The sequence below is a fragment of the Spea bombifrons genome, chromosome 1, assembly GCF_027358695.1.
Source record: "Spea bombifrons isolate aSpeBom1 chromosome 1, aSpeBom1.2.pri, whole genome shotgun sequence".
Taxonomy (NCBI): Eukaryota; Metazoa; Chordata; class Amphibia; order Anura; family Pelobatidae; genus Spea; species Spea bombifrons.
This window is the reverse complement of record NC_071087.1, coordinates 58,392,945-58,417,444: the sequence shown is the minus strand read 5'-3', so window position 1 is coordinate 58,417,444 and position 24,500 is coordinate 58,392,945. Positions and strand designations below refer to the sequence as shown.

At 39.3% G+C, this 24,500-nt stretch overlaps 1 protein-coding gene across 5 annotated transcripts in view; it reads right to left on the bottom strand.

Moving 5' to 3' along the window:
* ARHGAP24 (Rho GTPase activating protein 24) overlaps positions 1–24,500 on the bottom strand; it is a 320,431-nt gene that overhangs the window by 984 nt on the left and 294,947 nt on the right. For all 5 annotated transcript variants that reach the window (XM_053461725.1, XM_053461726.1, XM_053461729.1 and 2 more), the window contains 5 exons: positions 14,148–14,355; positions 3,576–3,708; positions 2,956–3,029; positions 1,843–1,964; positions 28–1,087 (listed from right to left, as the gene is read on the bottom strand). In XM_053461725.1, the coding sequence (XP_053317700.1) occupies positions 28–1,087; positions 1,843–1,964; positions 2,956–3,029; positions 3,576–3,708; positions 14,148–14,355 (1,597 nt within the window). The remainder of the gene's footprint in view (positions 1–27; positions 1,088–1,842; positions 1,965–2,955; positions 3,030–3,575; positions 3,709–14,147; positions 14,356–24,500) is intronic.

Here is a 24,500-nt window from a genome sequence, read left to right as displayed (position 1 = left end):
TCACTGGTTACCTATTATTGTATTTACCTTTTCATTCTTGTCTCGTATTCCATCTTCTGCTTTGTCATCTCTTGCTTCAGACTGGATACAAGACTGTGAAGAGCACTGTGATTGCTTGTGTTGCTCACTACAAAGGTTTCACTGTTGTCACTGCTGCTGGTTGCCCGGCTGCTACGTCCTCCAGCACTTCTTCTGTCAAATTTGTTATCAAAGTCTGTTTGATTAGTAATATCTTCACTAGGGGGTCCATCTAACACAGGATCTTCAAAAGTGCCCCCATAAAAGTCCTGCTCTGGACACGTTGTTGTAGATGAGCGGCAGGAGTTGGAGTTTTCCGGAAGGGATATTTCACAGGAAGATGTAGACCAGGTTGCACTGTCTATGCTTTGTTTGTCCTCTGAATTCATGGAGAACTGTTGGTGAACATTATCATAGGTGGACAATCTATGCTGCTGTGCAGAATCACTGGCAGAATCTTTTTGTTTGTTGTCTCTTAATGTGACATATCCATTATGCAACCAGTTTTGGGTCCGGTTGTTCAAGGCATTGCTTAAGGTATCTGTGCCGGACACCCCCATTTTCACTGCACCGTTTTGAACACTGTGAGTACCCATTTTGGTTCCAGAACTTTTCAGTGAGGATGTCCTTCTGGCCTGTAAAGTACCGTTAGGTAATGAGTGGTGCTTGTCTTCCACAGAGCTACTGAAAGACCCATTGGTGACAATACCGCTGCCCTTATTAAAAGCTGGGTTTTTCTTCACCATTAATGGTGGACTTCTGGTGACATCGAGTTTGTGAATGCTGTTCCTTGGACTGTTAGATTTACTTCCACACAGTGTAGTAGGAGAACCATTTTCTACACTTGACCTCTGTGGGGACTCTGTCTTTTCCCAAGAGCACCTCCTGACTGCTACATCTTTTGTATTATTGTTTTCCTTGTTGTGCATCTGGCCCAGTATTACTTTCTTCTGGATGTCATTATTGTTGTTACTTAGCTCTTGTCCAATCTGACCATCAGTATCTTTGGGGAAAAGGATTTCATGTTCACTTATCATTACAGCCATTAGCTGCTGCACAAGTACAGTACCTGTAAAGACAGAAAATATACATTTTTTATTTCCAGACATATTTTTTATTTATCGTATTAACGGGATGAATGCAATGGGGCTTATTCGTCAAAGGGGGAGTTGTGTTTCAGTTATGTCACTATATATTATGAAGAGCCAATCCCAGTAAGCTTCCGTGGCATGAAGAGCTTGGTTGGTCTTGTATAATGTTTAATTAAATCATTAATATTTATTCCGTCTCCTTACGCATTGAATTATGCATTATGCAGGGCATGCTTAGCCCTTCATACTAGAAAAACTTGCTACTTCTTTAAAAATGAACTATGACATGCAAGAGTTAAAACCACACCACTCCCGCCAGCTCTTTCTTTAGTGAACAAATGCCATTGTGATTCATCAATTTGCATTATGCCATGGAGAACGGTTACACAGGTTGTCTCTCTCTCTCTCTCTCTTTTCTTTGCTATAAGCAGCAGAAAGGGTAATTGGTGGAGATCACCGATAACTGAGGAAAGGTGCTGACACATTTTAGCTTGGATCGGTACAAGCTTTCAGAAAAGATTCCTGTATGGAACTAACCCAAGTTAATACAATCTCACAGGGGTATCTGTTCTTGTGGTTTTAAAATGATGAATTAAATGTGTTGTCCAATGTCTAAGTGACATTCGTTTTCAAATGAATACTTATTTATTTTAATATAACAATAACAAATTTACTGAATGTTGAGTCATGGCGGACATACATTTGTATTAAGGTTCACTAAGAAGAGACTGACCTTCCATTATAGTCATGGGATCCTCCACTTTTGGACGTAAAATATTTGGACCAAACACTGTTGCCAGGTTTTGTACACTCATTTTATTTACACCCGAGTAGGACTGGACTTCATCCAGGAACCTATAATATATGCATTAAATAGAGAAAAAAGAATGTTACCAAAACTTACAATTATTCACATTGTGTGCACCACAGCACATCACACTGTGTGTGCACCCTGGGTACATCTGGCTATAGTAATATTTATAAAGAAAATACTGTACCTACTTCTATATATGGTTCACTTTGTTGAAAAACAGTTTCTGGTAATTTCCCCATCCCCTACATATTTGCTTTGCAGCTTATTATGAGGTTTCTTATAATCAGAAAAATATGGCGCCTGTATTAGATTTGATTTATTTACAGAAAATCTTCAGGTACAAAGTGCAGTATTTTTTGTTCATATTTTGGGTCCCTCGTTATATTGATAATGGCAGCATTAAAGCAAACACACCATATAAAAAACATAATCACAATTATATTAATTTACCAAGCAATAAGGGCCCAAACAACAGATGAACTGTTTAGATCCATGAGCTGATTAAAGGGGCTGCAATAGTTAATATTTATTGACCTTATGATTTTGGGATCGATAAAATGTCACCATCTGATATAGTTCCAAGCAGACAGCTTGGCCACAAACAATTACTTTCCTTAATGAATATTGCTTCTGACGTCTACAAAGCACATTAGCTGTTCCTCCCTTGTGTATGTTTTAATGACACCTTTTCAGATGCGCTGTAACAAAGATTCAAGCCATCTAATTGGCTTCAAGTCTCTTGACGCCGTCTGAGGGGCCAGTTAGTGTAAGTACCTAGATCGTCTGTTACCAAATTCATACGAGGAACATAAAAATAACCGATCAGTTACATTTTATGTATTTTACATGAACCTTATAATCATTATATTATATTATATTGTTTTGGGATTTCTATAAAGGACATTTAAATAGACCCTGCACATTCCACAATGATTACACGTAACAATAATGTTAAGCAAACAATGTTTGCCATCGTCAAATACTTTGCTGGTTTTAAACAGGGAATATCAAATGAAAACCAAATGAACTTACCTACAAATATACTTTAAGAGGTTATAATTTGCCTGGGGTAGACTTTTCACTTGTTTCGCCAATTCTGCAACTCCCTGTATAAAATGTAACACGATTATCAGTTTTCAAGGGATAACACACTAATTGAAACATGGCGTCTATATGTGGATCTGTGTCAATCTATATGTGATCCATCTAGAGCAGTTGGAGTGCAAATGTTTTTCTCCATGTAGAACACATCCTTGTTCTTCCCAGGATGAAGCCAGCCTCCAGTATAAAACCATAAAATACCCCAATTATTTTGTTGGTTAGATGTGTGGCTAGGAGGCACAATTTCACCTAGATCTGTGAGATCTATTGATTGCTGTCTTTAACCTAGTAAGTCAATTAGAACAAGAATAGTACATTTTATATACTCATTAGTGAAATGTTTAGGAGTGAAGAACACTTTGATACCCTCATACCCAGCAAGCACTCTGAGATAGAGATGAGGGGAGAAAAAGACAGACGAGGGGGATTTTGTTCCAAAAGATGAACTGTCTCTCCTAAAGAAGCACACTTGAGAGGTTTGCAGCCACAGTTCCTCCGCTACGCAAAATATGTTTCTATGACTTTCCGGGTTATTTTATCAAGTCACTTACAGACTCCTCTTCTTTGCTGAGGTGCTTTGCGCAGGAAAGGAAATCTTCATACTTGGCGTATGGAATGACCGGTTCTGGGAGTTCTCTTAGATAAAGCTTCAGCAGTGATGCTACCGTGTGGACATCTGTGTTACTGTTGGGCACAAACCAAGAACAGCATGGTTAATGGATCACTAGCCAGAGAACAGGTCTTCCCTGTGTCCGCCGGCTACATATTTCCTAAACAACTAACACTTATCGTATCATTTCAGCACAATGGCACAGCTTATTATGTGCTACTATCTCCTTCAAAGGCTGTTCAAACACAGGAGAGAGGCACAGATGGGCTTTGTGTGTACCAGTGATCTTGACAGATACATAAACCTACTTATCAATCATCTCTTCTATAAAGTACTGATTCTGTAGCTACATATCTGTTGTGTAAGAATATGATCAATAACTCAATTTACAGAATCTGGACATTTTGTTCCTACAGTTAGTTTACAATGCAGAACAGGACCAACACAGATAACAATACGTTCAAACACATGACAAGTAATGGTGTCATTATTGATTTCTATTTTTTTTTTTTTTTTTGCATTCACATTCATTATCTTTAACTTATATTATTAGAGTATAATTGGAGTCCACTAGCTGTATGGCTCTCCTATACATTGTAGCAACCATATTAATTAAACGCTGCCTCTCAGGAAATAAAAGAGTCATCTTATTCAATAATAACACTATAGATGTAAGTGGTTTCAATCTTAGCTGATATAATTAACCTACACTTCAATTTCTCTCACATGAGATATAATTTCTCCTTTTGTATTTACCATTGCAAATAACTCATTATTATTATTATTATCTTTTATTTATATAGCGCCAATAATGTACACAGCGCTTAATACAATACACATATTCAAGGGGCAGGGCCGGCCCTATAATGGGGCAGACTGGGGCAATTGCCCCAGGCGGCACTTTAGAAGGGGCAGCACTTTGCCGCCCCAAGCGCTTTTTTTTTTTTTTTTTTTTTTTTTTTTTGAAGCGGAGGAGAGAGAGAGAGGGGCACCGAGTGGTTTTCGCTTACTCGCTCGGCGCCCCTCTCTCTCTCTCTTCTGCGGCGAGTCTCCCTGTTCGGTCCCGGTGCCGGCTTGTAATGCAGAGCGCCGGAAGTGACGTCAATTTCCGGCGCTCAGCATTACAAGCCGGCACCGTGGCAGAGCAGGGAGACTCGCCGCAGGACTGTTTAAAGGTAAGTACCGGGGGGGGGTAGATAATGGCGTCGGCGAAGTTTAAAATGCCGCCCCCCCCCTCGGCGGGGGGGGGGGGGGGCGTCGTTTTAAACTTCGCCCCAGGCCGCTTTAAGTCTTCGGCCGGCCCTGTCAAGGGGTATGACAAGACAAGAATTGCCAGACTTAAGACAAAGCAATACATTAGGTGGAGAGAGCCCTGCTCGCAAGCTCACAATCTTGAGGATTCGTTTCTAAAAAATATCTGGGTTTCCAGAGTAATGACGATATTATAAACATTACTAATAATAAAGAAGCTAATCATAATCGTATGTTAGGGCAACATCTTCCTCCATTGACCTTTAGATGGAAGATACGATCAAGCCATTAATTCAATCCAGGAGTCTGTTGATGTGTATCAAGCCACACTCACTATGTGTGCAATGCATTGGGTGGAATGTGAAGACCACAAGCTCACAATTTAATATATGAAGTCATGTGTTACTGACCGATGCAGCTGTTTAACTTTATTGCAAGGCTATCTGGTGAGGTAGTCCCACCATGTATGTCCAACCTATATAACAGATTACAAATTCTTCTTATCTACCTCACCAGATAGCCTTTATTGCAAGGCTATCTGGTGAGGTAGTCCCACCATGTATGTCCAACCTATATAACAGATTACAAATTCTTACTAATTACAAATTATTGCTCAACATATACTATGCCACTTGTTCCTGCTTCACCACCAAATGAACTGCAAATGTATTTTCTGCAACCATGCAAGGCATTTTCAACTGTGGCTTTGTGAGTTAAGCTTATGACATAGACACATATGTCCCACTCACCAGATATTCTATATTACATACATACTGCATGCCATCCCTCTGCGACAGCTGGGAGTTAATCTGCCCTTCTACAGAGTCTTGGAATTTACTACCTAACCTTCCTTAAATAAAGACATAATAAGACGATACATAACCAATGGAATATTAATGCTGATTGCGCCACTTTGTACTAGAATCGGTCTTGATTCATTTAAGCATCTTGAAGGGTCTAAGCGGCCCAGGCACCAGGTAATATTTTTCTGGAGAAGTTAGTCTACCTTGATCTACTTGCTTGATAGATATCCCTGTTGCTCAACAATACATTGTCCTGTTAGATCCAACAATTCCTCTTCTTACAAACAGATGACACATTCAGTACATAATGACATTCCTGTTGACTACCACTAGATGGTGCAATTTCCCAATTAAATATTTTTGTGTAGCCGCTATTAGCGCCTAGCTGTGTACTGAATTGTCTGAACCAAATGCTATTGCTGGCAATTGCTTTGCTTCAAAATTATATAAATATGTCTTTTTCTATGTGTTTTTCACTTAGTAATTTTGTTAATAGACTTTCGTTTCTTGAGGGTGAGTTGGTTTAAGCACCCATACTTTGAGATTGTGTGTTGCAGATGTTTTTTAAAGGAGCAGTAAATTCTACCCCCACCCCAAAAAACACTTAGCAAGTAAAACAGTTTTTGCTTCACTGATGCTTGCCTTGAAGTGAAAAAAAATCATTGCTTCTTAGACTAAACCCATCATTCTGTGCCAAAGGCACAGAACAGCAAAAGATGGAAACAAGTGACTGCAGTCTTAGACAGACAACAGAAAATGACACAACATATGAACACATTGTTCATTTAAAAAGTCCCCATTTTATTTTTTATTTTTTTTACACGAGCCCCAAATAAGTCAGGAGAACGTAGGCTTAATTAAACCTGAAACAAAAGCCTGCTTCTCAAACATTTGGCATATTTTCTAGAGAATTCAAACATCAATTGATGCCAGTATCGAGCACTGTATATCGTCATTATTTTGGTTTATATGTCAGTGCTGTGTAAAACTGTATTTGTATGAAGAACACATTTTTAAATCGCAAAACAAAATATTCAAACCGATTTCCGCCACCCAGGAGGCGTTAAAAACAAACAAACCACAAAGCGTGTCCATTTACGGGATAAATCCATTATTCTATGCTATTTTTGTTCTAGATTGCATTGATAGGCGGTTCATAATGAATTTATATTTTAATTTGGAGAGCCCAGTTTCTCTCTCTGTTAAGGGAGACAATAGAGGTTTCAAGATATCTGCCAGAAAGCGCTCATCAAAACGTACTTTAAAAAGGTGGGTCAATCTAACCGAGTACGCCAGAAAGGCCAAATTTATTTAAAACAAAAAAAAAAAGATAAATCACCATGGCAACAATTGGAATGTTCTTGTTAATTGCTAGATAATAGCAATGCAGTAGGAAGTGTCTGAATAAGTCTTAATACATACAGCCCTGTATTGTATTTGATGACTCATATGGCTTTGTCATCTGATATATTTGGAGGAATTGTTCATGTTGGTCTGCGGTTGCTTTGTAGTACCCAGCTCTTCAACATCTTGTGCGGCAAAAACAAGAGTGACTTCCCAAAGGGAATTTTAAAAGCTTTCTAATGGGAATAAATATTGATCCATTTTTTTATGGAATACAGGATACAAGAGATAAGAGCATTTCCTTGGTTGTCTCCTTCCATACAATAGACTGCGTCCTTGAGGGGGACCACCAGTTTTGACAAAAGTCTTAACTGTGATACTGTGGACATGCTGGTCAGAACCAATTATATAACTTCGGGATTCATACCCTGCCCTTAAAACCTGTCTCTATATCACAATTACTGAAGCACGGTAGTAATCAATAAATATATGCTTTTATATAGCTTAAAAGTCAGTATTCTGGAAAAGGGGAGGAATCAACCCGTAATATAACTCAATAACAACAATAGGCCATATACCAAAATAATGAAACTATGGACCACTGATGGATGGAATTTCCAAAGTGAGGATCCAGAACTGACGACGCTCCCCACCAAAAAGGTGAACTGAACTGGAAAGTGGGGTGTTTACTTTTCTGAATGGTAGCCAATTGACTTCCAGCAGAAGTGATAAATATTAATATAGTGAGGGAATTTAAACTATACATTAAAAAATACAGTACATCTGGCTATCCTGAATACAAGACATGTCCAAAGACTAAGTGAGAGTTTTGTCTCGAAAGATGGAAAAACATAGACAAGATGAGCCAAATGGTTCTTATCTGTCATGAAATTCTTCACTTCTACGTATGTGACTCGTTAAAGATGCCTACTGTGTTCCAAAAGAAATATATAGAACTTTTATGAAGAAACAATGCAGGTTTCCAAAAATACAGCCGGTTATGTAATGGTTTTTCAAAAAATATAAATGTAAATTAGCAAACGAACCCTTCAAAACCATCAGATGTTATAAAAAAACAAGGATTTTTTTTTTAAATCACTTTCACTGCTGTGGGATTGAAGTGAAAAAGCCTGCAGAATCATTCTGCACTCCCTCAATTCATTAATGAAATCCCTAAGTAAGATACCAATTAGCTTGATTTACTGACTCTGAGATTACGCTGAGCCAAGAACTGGCTTCCTAATGTGCAAAACGGTAGGTAATTGCTAAACCATGTGTAAAAAAACAGGCAGAGCTTCCTAAAATGAAAATACACCAGTTAGAAGCATATTCCAACTAAGCAGCTATGTATTATTAATGTTTAATGATCTGTACAGCACATCACACTGATAGCGTTGTACAATGAATATTTTCTTTACCCTTTGGCTACCAACCCAATGTATATATGTGGTTTGTGTGGAAGGGGTTCAGTCATATTACACTTATTTTTCTCATAAGTATATTGTAATATTCAAACTCAGTATCAGGGCCACACTGGGGACGACTAGGCAGAAGGCAGCAGCCGCCGCCGCCAAATGATGTACGTGTTAGAGCCCTGCGCGGGACCGCTTTTTTAATCCCGCTCCTGCCCGCTCCCGCTGATTTTTTGTCCAATCCCGCCCGCTCCCGCAATGTGTGTGTTCCACTCCTGCCCGCTCCCGTCACAAGTGTGCCCAATCCCACCGCTCCCGCCACATGTGTGCTCAATCGCTCCCGCCACATTTGTGGTCAATCCCGCCTGCTCCCACCACAAATGTGGCCAATCATGCCTACCTCCTTACCTGAACTGCAGATGTACTCCCTCACAGAGTCTCTTCTCTTGCTCTGCCCAGGAACAAGGCGGAGTCATGAGAAGTGACGTCACATCACCCACAGGTACAGTGTCTGACGCAAGTTTTATGGTGGGCGCGGACGGGACCCGCCTCCCAATGCAGTCCTCTAGTACGTGTGGCCAACGACAAGATACGCACAGTAGCGTGTTACTTATGTAAGCTCACACAGCGCGCATCCGTGCTTATCCATATGACTCTGGAGTCACAGTATCAATAACTATACCCCCTGGTTCACCAGATGGCCAGTCTGGGCCTGTCCGGTTGTTAAACAGAACCTTTATATATGTATTGTGTCTAAGAAAGACAAATTTCACCGTTTCAGTATAAAAATGAAAACAAAAAAACTAGAGGGTTAATAGGGTAATCAGATGCTACAAACCATTTACCATTTTTGTAGCTCTCCTCCGAACTCTCTCCAATACGTCAATATCCTTCTGGAGATGACGTCTCTGGAACTGTACATAATATTCTAGATGAGGACTGATCTGAGATCTGTAAAGTGGCAGAACCACCTCCCTCTCTCCTTCTTTCTGCTACTAATGTCTCTAGCTAGACAACCCAGCATCCTGCTTGCTTTTTGCAACACTTTATTGCATTGCCTTAATGCCTCAAAAATAATTATTGTCAGGTCTCCCATTTATTTATGAGGGACAGTGTCGAATGCATTACTGAAATGTAGATAGGCAACTTCTGCTGGTCCTCCTTGGTCTATTATTTTAGTTATCTAGTCCAAAAAAAGATCTCCCTGTAGCAAACTGCTGTTGCGGATCTTTCTCTTAGCATGGTTTCCACTAAAGTTCCCACCTACTGACTTAAGAACTTGATCTGTACTTGGCTGAGTCTTCCCTGCTTCCTTCCATCGGGTACTACAATTGTCATCTTCCAATCTTCTGAAAACACTCCCATCAATAGTGAATAGTTACATATGTCTGCTATGGTTTTGATAGAATATTCCAAAGCTATTTTTAAAAAATTGGATGGAGAATAAGAATGAGAATCTCATTTTCATATTTATACATTTTGTGTGAGATCGGCTAGCTGGCATGCTGGTAAAAAGGCTAGATCCCTGAAACCATGTTGCTGTTTTTTGTTGTCTTTCATTTTTTCTGTCCAACTATTGGAGTTATCACCTAGCTGTAATCATTAATAAAGATTTTTGCAATGATTACAGACAGAAATGAGGAAGTTACTGATAAACATGTTCTGTTTCTGCACTTTGTAACATACAATTTAATGATCAAACTGTTGTTTCTTTACAATCCTGTTTTCCCCGTGAATTAGGGATTATTCATTGTAGACATCGATTCTGTACAATAGCCAAATCGGCAGAGTGTGGGACATCTACACAGATACACAGATACACAGATAGTGATGGCAGAAAACCACACATTGGTCCAAGCAGTCTGCTCCTTTTGGATCCCCTTTTCATAATTAGGATAGTGTTATGCACTCGCCAAACATTATTAAAATGAATGTAGTGTATTCACCTGCGCCTGTAGTGGGAATTTTCAGCCTGGGAATCCAGCCCAACCAAATGCTTGAGTAATAACGCCATAACATGTTTGTCCGAGAATACACTCAATGTGCCCTATCTAGCCTACTACACTCCAAGAGGTTGTGAGAGCAATCCAAGAGCAATCGCTTCCTTAGCCAGCTGTCTCCTTTGAGTGACAGTTTCAACTCACTGACTACATTATGAGAAGCCAACCCCAGTGAGTTTCTAAGCTTGGACGACCCTGTTAAAAGCATTTGTTAAATCAGTGAGATTTGTTGGGCCACCTCATCTAGTACATTAGGCATTATACAGGGCTAGTCCATCCTTGCTTACAGGACATGCTCACTCAGGTTGGCCTTTTAAAATGCATTTTAAATTTGTTGCAACCAACTGATTGCATACGTATTGTATAAACTTTGAATTTGTTGTTGAGATGCATAAAATGAAACAATTTAACGAGTATCTCCTTCAAGATGGAGGATCTGGCCCTTACAGATGACAAGTAGGTCTGATGAGATCCCGGTGTACGTGTCAGTGTAGGAGAGAAAGTTGAACGTAAGTCAAATTAATATGTTACATACTATTTGTTATGTCCTGTCTACCCATTGTACAGTGCAACTGAATATGATGGTCCTATATAAGACAATAAATAATATTAATATGGGGGATATTAGCAGAATGTAAGACCCAGTACAGCAGAGACAGGTCTGAGATATAATAGATACATTTTTAATACACTTCTATTTTTGAGATATTATTGTTGCCGCCTGTTGAGTCTTTAAACCCTAGGACTTCCAAGGTAATAATTTTTAGGATATTTTCAATTCAAAACATAAGTTTTAATATTTCCTTTGTTTTAGTTTCAGTTAGTTTTGTTTTTGGAACTTAATTCATGCCCATTTGTTTCCTGCTATACTTCAGGCGGTATCAATCAATCTCAATATGAGATGACCTTCAAGAAATCTCCTCAAAGTAGCTATGGATATTTTAGGGTCAATTACACTTCTTTGTTGGAAAAAATTACCTGAGGGGCTGGCCATTCATAAACCCACTGTGGGGAAACCCAATATGAAGTTACAATGAACCTGCCATAACTATGGTCCATGTAGTCTGCCCATATTCCCTGATCGAAAGACCTTAATCAGTGTGCCACTTATATACCACCCCTCAGTAAAGTAAAAGTTTCTTTAATTTCATTTAGGCATTTCACCCTCTAGAAAGAAACACATAACATGATTGTATATGCCTTGCTTCTTAAATTACTAATGAATATATAAATTAGAATATATTAGGCTTTAAAACTTTTGACCAATCTCTCAAAAAGAAAGTGAAGCAGATCTGGCTGTGTTTGAAGGAATCCTGCTAAGTAACTTACGTAAAGTAAGTAATTTACGTTGGTTTCATCAGTAGCTATGGAGAACCCAATTTCCATCAAAAGACTTTTACTTTATATAGAACGCTACAAAACACTGCACAAAATTAGCAAATGGACCGTCTGTTGAAGTGCTTTACTTCCACATGCCTAACTGGCTACTGTCTCGGGGTCACTGGACTCCCAGTCCCTCACATTTCTGTTGCAAAGGATGGCATTAAGCATCGCCTAACTACTTAACTGTGATGTTCACCATGACAGAAAGGCTTCTTTATTTATTCACCGACCTTTCTTTAAAATGGTACTTTTGCATAATACCTCTGAATGTAGACATTGACAATGTCTCAAAGAAAAGCAACTACAAACAAAAATGTATCATTCCTTAAACCCAGAGTCTCCAGGCCAAATCAATGTATCGAGAGTATGTATCTACAATAACATTCCTGTGAAACTCGATACGCAGTTATGTTTTCAAAATAGATTGTGATCCAAAGCTTTGAAAGTGGTGTTATCACCATAGCAACCATTACACTATTTCTGCTGTTTGGACTTTTCCAATGATTGCAACTTTTCAAATTTTATAATAAAATATTTTTTTTCACATAACCACCTTTAGGTCCTTTGGGACAATTTTTTTTTATGTATTTAGCCATCTATTTAGCAGTTGTGACAATTTCTTAACCTTTTATTGAGAGACTTCTAATGTTGGTGACACGTGCCAAATATTAAATCTATAAATGAAAAGGTGCAAAATCCAACCATAAAATGTAGCGTGTATTTGCCAAAAGAAAATACACTACTACTAAATTACCCTCAACATTCTATGTGGTGGTAACTCATCCATCACATCCACACATATTAAGGCTGGTAGTTCCACCTATACATACCATATCTATCACAATTTGGAATTTTACAAAATTGGGCCTCAAATGCATGTGCAAAACATTTATACATGAAACTCGGTGGGCACTCTTTTGAAACTGCTCCTACTTCTGTAACAGTAAGAAAACATGTTACTACAACTAGAAACTATGCTCAGCTGGCACCCTGGACCTCTTCTTCTCCTATTCCTTATAAGAGCCAGGAACGGGGTGGCTGGGTAAAAGAGGCATGGCAAACGATTACCAAACAACTAAAAATGACTACAATTGGGCGGGATCTGGGCAGTACCTGGGCGGGGCCAGAAATGGCTCCCTCCCCTTAGATTAAATACACTGACTCATGATTTATACGTTAAGTAAACTGGCAAAACGAGTTACTATTGGTTAGTTTTGTAGTTCAGTTTTTTTGTTATTCCTGCACAATTAATGGCAAGACCAAATATATCTGGCGTTCCCATGCATTTTTGATAAGAAGAATTCAAACTAAATATTTTCTCAACACATAAGACTTCAAATGGGTAGTTAATGCATAAGATCAGCTTCTGTTTTGTTATTCTAGAACAACACAAAACCATGGAAACAACAGAAGTCAAGTTCTGGCTTTAAATGTTTTCACATTATGGAAGAAGGAACCATCTGTCAATGACAACATTTCCATTTAGGGATTAATTAAAAATGAGATGTGGGAGCAATTTAATTACCTTCCTTTTTTGCACGTCTGACTGTCACATTATTGCCGTTATTTCAAGAGGCTTGTGAGTCTGCACAGTCACGGTGCCACAGACTGCTGTCATATAGCTCTCACTTTTAATAATGCATAATTAAAACTATTGTTTTGTTACCGGGTTGATATGTTTGGCAGATCTCATATCACTGTTGAACGTGTTGCATATGGAAATAGTAATAAAAATTATTAGAGGATAGGAACATGTTAAAAACTAATTTTAGTTACAAATGTTATCCAGCGTTAAAATACATCCTGGTCTCACGATCTGCTTGAATATTCCCCCTAATTAAGTTAGATCTGTACTATTATTAAGATGTTGATTGTTAAATAACACTGACCACATCTGCATATCATATGTGTAACAACACTTCAGCCACAGCAGGGGTCAGCTGCGTCCTATTACATTAATTATTGAAAAAAAGACTACATCTAGCAGATGCCATGGCACACTGTGTATTATTACGGGTTTAGTAAATCTCAGCCAATTAATATGAATATAATTAAGATAAGTGGAACATCAATTTCTGCTTTACTTGTAGTGACATCAACAATAATATATAGGTTACCACTGTAAGCAGTTCAGATCAAGCCTACCTTCTGGGCTAACTGCTATCTGTGAGGAGTAGTTCTTGTCAAACTGTGACAATACTAGCCCTATCTCAGATTCACAAATTCCAAACACCAATGTTTTAGTCCTACGTGAAATGGAATGGCACCATGATTGTTCAACCTTAAATTTGACCATATCACGAAGAGCAGTCAGTCTTACCTGTCAAAAGATGGCTTCTCCCCACAGTCAAAGGCATCCTGTAATTCCTTGACAAGGTTAGCTTGACCAGGAAGTCTAAATAGTCCTTCTTCTGTCAACCCTCTCTGTCTGATAAAGTCTACACATTGTTCCACCAACATGGGGGCGAGGCGAGTTCCATATCTCTTTTCATATTTTACGGTGTCTTCCAACTTCTGACCAAAGATGCCTATGAAAATGGACAAAATGTCATACAATTTACTTGAGCTACTAAAAAGCTATTGACTGCTTAACATTTTTCTTCTACAAATGTGGTGCTTTTTAATTTGCCCTTAGACAGTCACAGCTCAATTCATCCTGGGACTGGAAAGCTCCAGACAGTATCAACCCAAGGAATCATATCCAAAGTAAAAGGAAGGGAGCTAGTGAAAAAGCTGGGGGACCATTATGCAGAGCATGAAGATTAGACAGCTTACTGAATGTCCACACATAACCAAGTATACATCACACACAAAAATACATCTTTACAATTGTCATGGAAGCTGAGAATCTGCTTCTGTCCTTGTTCTGCTACATTGATATGCATGGGCATACACAAAGGCATAATCCACATTGATACATGGATGTACACAGATATATACACATACCTGAGAACTTTCATGGATTTGCCCAGAGACTCCAGGTGAAGTGACGCTTCTCTGGGCCTCTAAGGGGAAAATCGGTTGTGGGAGCAGCTTTATGGCACACTCCACTCCCCGCTACTTCCCCGTTCAAAAAAAAGAAGTCTCCAGCGGGACTGCTCACTCACGTCAGCGGGACCTCCTACCCGCAACCCGCAAGGGGGGCTCAGATTAGCTGGAGCCAAAAAGTTCCCAGGTATGCATATACATTATTGGTCAAGAGTTTGTGATCTCTTAGAAATGTCCTTATTTTTTAAAGAAAAGCAGATTGTGCCCATTAAAATAACATCAAATGGATCAGAAATACAGTGTAGATGTTGGTAATGTTGTATATGTCTACTGTAGCTGGAAACGGCTAATTTTCAATAAAAATAGATTCATAGACGTACAGAGGTACTTTATCAGCAACCACCACTCCAGAGTTCCAGTGGCACCTTGTATCTCTGCAAATACCCCTGCTGCAGGTACTTTGACGTATTGGCGGCTGATTAATATATGGCCATATGACGGAATCCCTTACATAGGTGCTTTTTTAAATGTTTTTTGCCGGGAATGTGCAGAATTCTTGCTTTGTTTCTAAATACATAAACTACACTGCTAGTAAACAACAAGCTCACTACCACGAGCCCTGGGATAATTGCCCCATTGTTATTCTTTCTAACCCCTCGCTTACCAGCACTGTGGTGAACGTTAATGCATAAACAGTGTATATCCTAGAGCTATGTGTACTTATCCTGAGCTGTCATACAGTAATATCCCAATGACAAATAGCAGATGATTTATGCTTTGCTGAAAGCTATGAGCTTTATTGCATTTAATATGTATATGGCCAGGAGGTTATTTGAAATCTCATGATTCTGGACAAATGCCTACTGTTCACCACAAGAGAACTGTAAAACACCATTCAGTGATTGTGTTTAGTATAACATGATTGCTTTCTTCCAGGAATAGGTGTTGTCTCTGCGACGTATTGACAAATTACAGTCGGGAACCACTTCAAATATATGCTAAGAAATCTTGCAGTCATTTCCCCAATGGAAGCTATATGCTGTATAATAAATGATAAATGGAGTATGCTTGCACTCTGCTTAAAAGACTGTAATCATTTTACATAACCGGGGGGGAAGAGGAACTACATTGCTTTGTATTATGTAAATTATCACCTGGTCTTTACGAGTGATACCTAAAATTAATTAGGATCAGCTTGGGGCGCATTGTCCGTTAAGTAGTCACAATCATACAGAAACTAATTTCTTGAAACTGCCCTTAGCTTGTGCCTTTTGATTTTTAATCAGTGTAATGGTCTTTCAAGATATTTTATTTAAAAGATCACCCTGTTAAAGCTAAGATTATTATCAGCCAGTGGCAAAGCCAACATTATCTAATCAATTTCCTTCCTTTCCTTCTTAATGAATTTCCTTCCCTGATGTTCTTTCTTCCTTCTATACCTGGGAACTGTCAGGTTCTCTGGGGTCAAGACCCGAATCCCCTGAGTGGCAAGTCCTGCTCCCTGCCCATTTTCCCTTTAAATGGGGGTGTTTCCCACTGACATCAGCGGGAACACCCCCGACATCAGCGGGAACTCCCATTGACATCAGCGGGACCGCACACCGACGTCAGTGGGCAGTCCTGGCCTGGCAACTAAAAGAGACAGTTTACTTCCCTGACAGCCACAGATTGAAGAGTACTTTAATGTGCCTTAAGGAAAAGCTGCAGCTCTGGAACTGGAACAAAGTGCTTCATCTGTGATCCAAAAATGTTCAACAGTTATTGAAGCAGCCAATCAATGACAGGAAAGTTCTCTCCCAGTAGACCAAGCCAGCGCTGGGCCTGACTGGCAGTAAGTATATCAAATAGACGGGGGCAGGAAAACGAGCAAACAGAACACTACTGTAATGTAACGGGACCTCACAGCTATCATATGCATTAAAGACAGATAAGAAAATGGGAAGGAAAAATCATGCAAAGAAATTTAAGACAACTGGTCCGATGGTACACACATAAGGTACATTACCTGTACATACTGTATATATTCCATATTTTTACTATTTATGAAGAATATTCAACTCAAATACTGTCAAGCCAAAACTTAAGAGATGCTGTCAACTTAAACAACTTCCAGGTCCAATGTAAATAAATATTCAAGTTGTAGCATGTGTGTACATGCCACCTGGGTCAAATCTTATCAGTTGAGTTAACTTAGTCTTTAACTTGACTAACATTTCACATTTCAGCAACTAGACACTAGGATAATAGGTGTGCTAGCAGCTACAGCGAAAAAGTTGAATTTAGAAAGAATTGCACCTAATCTATGCAATTAAACACATTCTCTGAATCCTCAGATGCTTCTACAAATCTGTGAAGCTTTAATGTTTGTGGGTTTTGTGAAAAAGTGATCTTCCAGGATTGTGTGCCTAGAGATGTGTCATTTAGAAACCAAGCCAGGTGTGTAACTTATAAATCCAACCCTGCTTGTAATGGATCCTTGTTGATCTGTACCGTAAGTATGGAGCGCGAGAGGAGCCAAGATATCCATTAGTGAAAGTTCAATGCCAGCTAGAAATCTGTTAACTGCTTCTAAAGAATGCTTTGGCCACCCAAACTTTAGCACAATAAAATGTATCCGCGCAGAGTACATTAGCAAATATATTCCTCTTGTGCGTTTTTCTTAAACAAGACCTCAACCTTGTTAAATATTGTATAAGATCTGGAGATAATGCTTGTTCCATACACGTTTATGTTTTAATATCTTAAAAGGAACACATTCACAATTTCATTTTATATCGATATTGATTTTACTTTGCATATGTTGTGTATTGTTTTCAAAATCAATTATACTTAGACCTTTGTACCGCTTTCACCTTTTTAAAGATGATGTTCCTATTTAACCCTTACAAACCCTTACAGAAGGAGAGGAATAACTGTAAAGGAAGGAAGAATCATGCACATAACAATTGACTTGGAAAGAAACAAGCGGTTAGGATGGCCTTGCTCAAACGAGCTTACAATCTAGAAGGAGTTATTACACAAGAGGTCAAGGTGCCATGTGTCCATGTGAGGGTGGACTTGTAGAGTAGGTAACTAGATTAAGACATGGCATGTTTAAGAGTAAATTAGTTGTTGGGAGCAAAGGAAATGGGTAGGACACAAGGTGAGAGAGCAACATAGAAAATGGTGGTCAGAGAGAGGGAAATGGGAATTACAGACGTTAGTGAGAGTGAGCACATGCTAGAAAACAATAAGGTCAGAGTGTGACCATCATCGTGAGTATGAAAGTTAGTATGCTGTGTGAGATAAAGCATTTATATCGCACTACTGAAATTAAAAGTTGTATTTGATTGTCGACTGACTCTTAATTATGTTACCTTCTTGGTATGCTTTGACTTTCACGTAAAAGCAGCCATTAAAGATCGCTGATAAGGTGTGATATTGAACGGTAAAGATACATTAAATTGGAGGTGACTCATTTCGACTCATAGCCCAAGTATCACGCAAGCTGTACCAGAATGTAGTAACGTCGGTTATAACATACAGCAGACTAAGCGATAAGGCTTACACATAGATAAAACACTTCTGCTAAGATCAGTCTTAAAGTGTAGAAAATAATTGAGATAAGGGTTCAAGGTTTGGTTTACTGGCAGCATTCTTGTGAAGCTCCCAGGTATGGTTATAATTAATTATGCATGCAGTGTCGTATCACGACCCAGGCCGACAAGGCCCGGACCTAGGGTGGCAAGTCCAGTGGGCTGCAGTACAAACCCAGGGCCCCCCGTGTCCCGCCCACAGTTGGCCGGTTACAAGGGAGATCTTTGATCTCACGCTGTAAAAGTTTAGCTCAGCACAGCCTAAATGGAGCTGCGTACCTTTAATATAGAGCGTACTGGGATATGATCATATCCTGGTCATATCCTCAGTCATGTATTTACCTGTAGGACAGCCCTAAGCCTGATATGTCACTGCATATCCCAGCATAGCTCCTTTAATTATACCAGAGAAGCAGACCACTGAGGTGGAGGGGACTGGGGGTGCTGCCCTAGGTCGGGCCAAGAGCGGCCCCAAAGGTAAATAAACCACAGGATGCAATTTAAGCAATTTTAAGAATTTTTTCTTTACTAACAATATCCCATAGAGTTATTTGTGGTTATCAACACTGTGACATTCTATTTGTAGATCTGGGTGAAAGGTCATTTCATTATTACATTAAGATATCGCATTGTTTGGAAACATGAATGCTGTAAATATTTAGCAAGAACACTGCCAGCTTTGTGTAAACTTTTATTATCAGAAATGAACATGCACTACATTGGAATTTCTTTTTAACTATTTGATTAAAAATGCTTAATAGGTCCTCCACTGCTGGACCTCACCTCCCATCATGTCAAAGATCAGAAGAAACTAGATTGCTATGCCAATTCTACAATTCAACATAATTCTGCAGATGCACCAATCATACAGATTTACCTCCTTTAACCCTTTTGTATATCAGGGTAATTTCTAGTTTGGTGGACATCAGAGGCTGGAACAGATATACATACCGGTAGGAGACAACCTTTTACACCGTTTACATTTTACCCAGGGTTACCATTATACTTTATTTGACAAGTTAAGCTATTCATAAATGCCTACTTTTGGGAAACACATTGTATGATAAAAAAGGCAGAATAAATGTTAGTTTATTCCCTTTAATAATAAAATCCACAAATAAAGTAAAAAAAACAAAGTACTTTTCTAAATCTCGTTAGTATATTTATTAAATGTATGTGATTATAAATACTTATAGATTGCACACAAAGCCCATGAAGGTGATGGTACGAAGCAAATGGCAGGGTAGATACATAAGATGGAGTTGCATGCTGTAATTATACCAAAGACATGTTTTAGTTTATTTTGGGTTAAGAGAAATTTGTCATCATTCTGGCCTAGAGTCATAAGCATTGCAGTAAGCAAGTCACGTGCCTCTTCTTCATGGGCCCCTGCATGCAACCTCTTAATGCTGTTAGCTCTGTAACAGTATACAATATTGTTGACATGACATCTGTTTCCCCAAAGGTTAAGCTAGGGCACAGGCTCGCTTGTTTGGAATAATATCCCTTGGTCCTTTAGTGAGATCGAATTGGAATCCTGCTGTAAGCCCCGATAGGAATTTGTACAAGCTTCATGTTCTCTGTGTCCATTGTTGTCACAGACTGTAGACGGCGCATTAAGCTCAAGTGCTACAATAAGATTACAATGGGGTCTAGTCTGGAAACTATGCTTGTGTATGTAAAGAATTGACACAGAATAGCTGGGCCAGTAGGAGAATGCATGCCTTCTAATCACACCCAGGAAATCCCCAGGGTGGGCCACTCAGAGTGTTCCTTCTTCTGGGGGAGCAAGTTCAGGTGCAAGAGGACTAACCATGCATAAGGCTTAACCAGGTGTATTTATGGGCAGGGCTGGTCCCAGGCTGCCAAAAGAAAACAGAAAGTACGAGAAGAAGTGAGGGAGGTATGCATGCTCAAGAAGAAAAATGACACGAAAAAAGCAAAGCTTCACACAGAGACTATGTGTCAATCCTCGAAAGTTCCCACCTATGTTTATAAGAATACCTTGGAACCTATCTCGTATTACTGCACTCTCAATACACAGCGGCAGAGCTGGCTACATGACTAGGTAGAGTAAGGGGTAATAAATGGGTAGAGCCAAGCGCCACTCCCCCCCACCAAGAGATTAAAGGCTGACTCAGAGGACAGGTCAGCTGTGAAACATGTAGCCTTCTGGGGAGATCTGGAGAGATCCCAAGTCATTGTTATAATGTATGTTGTCACTTGGAGCTGTATTCTAGGTCCCGTTGGGGGTACTCTATCCGTGTGTAAATCTTGGAGCAGAGCAGTAAAAGTGATTTAATCACCATAGTCCCAGCTATTTGTCTGCTTTACACCTAAATTTGGCTCTCTGATCCCTTATTGAATAAAATAAGAGAAGTATTTTAAATTATCCAGCAGCTGCCTGCAGATATGTGACAGTCAGTAAAGTGTGCATGTACCTGAACACTTCAAACAGGCGTCCCTAAGGCAACTGAGTTCTGCAATCAGACAGTTCATAATTTGCTAATAGTAATTTGTAGCCAAATTGACATTTAATTGATTCACATCAAACTATTTACAAAACACAATGCTTTTTTCCATGCATATGTAAATTTAATTAAAAAAAATCTATAGCTTTATTTATAATGGTAATAATTGTGGGATACTGTATTACAGATTAGACAGTCCATTGGTGTGTCCATCACTAGAAATGATGCATGGAATGAGCACAGTTTACCCTCTGTTTAAACAATGTCCTGAAATCACTTTAGTCATCTGAAAATTAATCTGTTAATCTCACTCTCCAAATTCTGCACATTCCATGGGTTAAAGGGGGAAGGGGATGGGAACATGCTGCTTGTTTGAGCAAAGTGAAAGAGCACAAACGTTTAACATACCTAGGACTGTGTAAGCATTGTAATGTATACAGCGGCAGATTTCTGCTATTTTTGCTTATTTGTCACATTTAAATATTTCAGATCATCCTAGTAATTAATACAAGACAATGTGAGTAAACACAAAATTCAGCTTTTAAATGATCATCTTGTTTATTTAAGGTAAAGCGTTAATCAAAACTTACACCATCCATGTGAAAAAGTGATTACCCTTAAACCTAATAACTGGTTGTGCTAACCTTGGATTCAACAACTGCAATCATACATTTGCTATAACTACCATTTGGACTTTTACAAAGCTGTGGAGGAATTTTGGCCCACTCTTCTTGGCAGAGTTGTTTTAATTCAGCCATATTGTAGGGTTTTCGAGCATGAACTGCCTTTTTAAAGACATGCCACACGGCATCTCAATCGGATTTAAGTCATGACTTTGACTAGGCCACTCCAAATTTTGTTTCTCTTCAGCCATTTAGAGGTGGACTTGCTTGTGTGCTTCAGATCATTGTTCTGATGCATACCCCAATTGCGCTTGGGCCTTAGGTCACAAAGTGATGGTCGGACATTCTCCTTTTCTGGTTTTCTGGTAGAGAGTAGAAATTATGGTTACACCAATTATGGCAAGTCGCCAAGGTCCTGAAGAAGCAATTCAGCCCCAGACCCTAAATCTACTGCCACCATGTCCATATGATGTTATTATTGACTGTCCATATGATGTTTGACAGTCCATATGATGTTATTATTCTAATGGAATGCTGTGTTAGCTTTATGCCAGATGTAACGGGACCCATGTCTTCTAATGGTAATGTACTCTTGGAGGAATTGTGGTAGACCAGTCACTCCTGGGAAGGTTCAATGTGGAGTCGCAGAGCCCAGGCTGATAGCTGTCAATTACTTTGTTGCTCATGTGATCTTGGATTTCTTTAGATCACAGCATTGTGTGCTACTTATTGAGACCTTAATTTTGATTTTTGGATTCAACAGGGCTGGTGTGTCTAGTTTAATTAAACCTAGTCATCAATTAAATTTGGTTAACAGGTTGATATAGTAACTAAGGGGGCAATTATTTTTCAAATAGGACTGGGTACAGGGCCGGCCCGACAATGGAGCCGAGTGGGGCAACCGCTCCAGGCCCTTTTTTTTTTAAAGCGAAAGAGAGAGAAAGGGGCTTACCAAGCTGTCAGTACCCGCTCGGCACCTCTCTCTCCTCTGGGGCGAGTCTCCCTGTTCGGTCTCGGTGCCGGCTTGTAATGCTGAGTGCCGGAAGATTACCTCATTTCCGGCGCTCAGCATTACAAGCTGGCACCGAGACCGAACAGGGAGACTCGCCGCAGGACTCCTGAAAAGTAAGTACGGGGGGGGTTAAGGGTAGATAATAGGGAGGGAGAGGAAGGGTAGATAATGGGGGGGGCGGCAGGGATGGAGAGAGGAAGGGTTGATAAAGGGGGGGGCGGCATTTTAAAATTCGCCCCAGGCGGCGTTTTGTCTTGGGCCGGCCCTGACCGGGTAGGTTTGGATAGTTTTTTCTTCTATACATAAAACAACCATTTAAAAACTGCATTTTGTGTTTACTCGGTTTATCTTTATCCAATATAAAGGAAATTGAGAAGAAGAAAATTATTTTTCATAGCACTGTAGCATGGTGAACATAGCAAGAGATGCAATCGGACAACAAATGGAAATCCTAACAATCAGGCATTGCAGCCTTTCAGGCAACCCAATTCAAAGAGCCATAAATGAATTCCTCAAAACAGAGAACGAGAGCTGAGTGAGAAGACAAAGTACTGCACCGCTGCTTTAATAACAACGTGGCCATTAACGCAAAGCCCATCAGTTGAACCTTTCAGCCTTTCAGCAAATAAAGCTGGGAGAAATCTAGCTATTAACTTTAGGTATCCAAAAGTAGGCTTCCAAGTTTAGCTTTGTAGACAGAATCACATTAAAAATAAAACTGGTTCTCCCACCTCACTATTGCTTGGATTCAGTTAATCAAATTAACCTTAGCATGCCTTAGTTATTCTTTCATCTAAAGGTTAAATCATACGAAAGCAACAGGAAATCTTTAAGAAGATTTTTAAGTTTCTATGGCAACAACCTATCAATGTCTGCTTTTGTGCACATGACAATAAGGTGTGGCTCACGCAAATGATGAAACAAAGTTTCATTATTTAATTATAAGGCAAAGTTTTAGGTTAAAGATTTATTTCGGAGAAGGATTTGATAACTCGTTAGTATTGGGAATTGTGCTTTAAGGCCACAATTTGTTGCAACACTGTTAAGTTTTGCATGACGGGAATTGTCAATTTCCCGTGATAGATAGGTCCCCAACCCCCCAGCTCTGACCAAAAGCTTCCCCACTCCTATATCCAAAGACTTATATGATCAATGTTTATTCACACATTACAGGAACATCAGATAACAGATAACCTATTAACAACTCTCCAAATGCCACCCTTGAGTACCTCATTAACAGCCGTAATACACCAGTTCTTGTGCCTCAACTACTGACCCTCATTCCATCACATATATAGGAGACTGAAAACTGAAAATACCAATACCATTCTGTATAATTAGCTTAAAAGGATTTGCAAGGGGGCCCTCCAAACCATTGTAACACATCCCTTACCTAGCAACCACTGCACAAGTGAGTAGACAGGAAAGTTCATAAAAGAATATCATGGGGCAATTAATGAAGGTTCCTAAAACTTCACCCCTTTGACCCTAACTAACAACAAAATATTCTTCTTAACCCCATTCCCTTCTTCACCTTATCATGAAGCCCCTTCATCTAAACCTTGCTTTGTCTCCAGGGCTATCTTTCAGAGTGAGTACAGTGGCACTGTTAATGCTAATTTCTCTTTAAAGGGGGACTCTCACCATTTTTATTACTACTATCAAGTCAAAAAAAATAGTTTTCCAATATATTGATCTGTTTTCTTTTTTTTAAAACCATTCTAGTTTTTTTACAAAATATAATGCTTTCTTGTAGCTCCATTTGTTATGTGCTCTGTCTCTGTTATCTTAAGCTCAATCTTGGCTCCATATCAAACTGCCTATGGTACACAATAGAATGGCTTAGCCTTAAACACTCAGCCAGACACTCTGACTAATGAAAGTCTATGGAGAAACAGACTTCATAAGCATTGCCAAAGAATCAACTCAGTATGATGAGCATACCTGGGAACTCTCCGGGTTTGACCTGGAGATTGCTGGGTGAGCACTGCTTCTCCGGGTCAG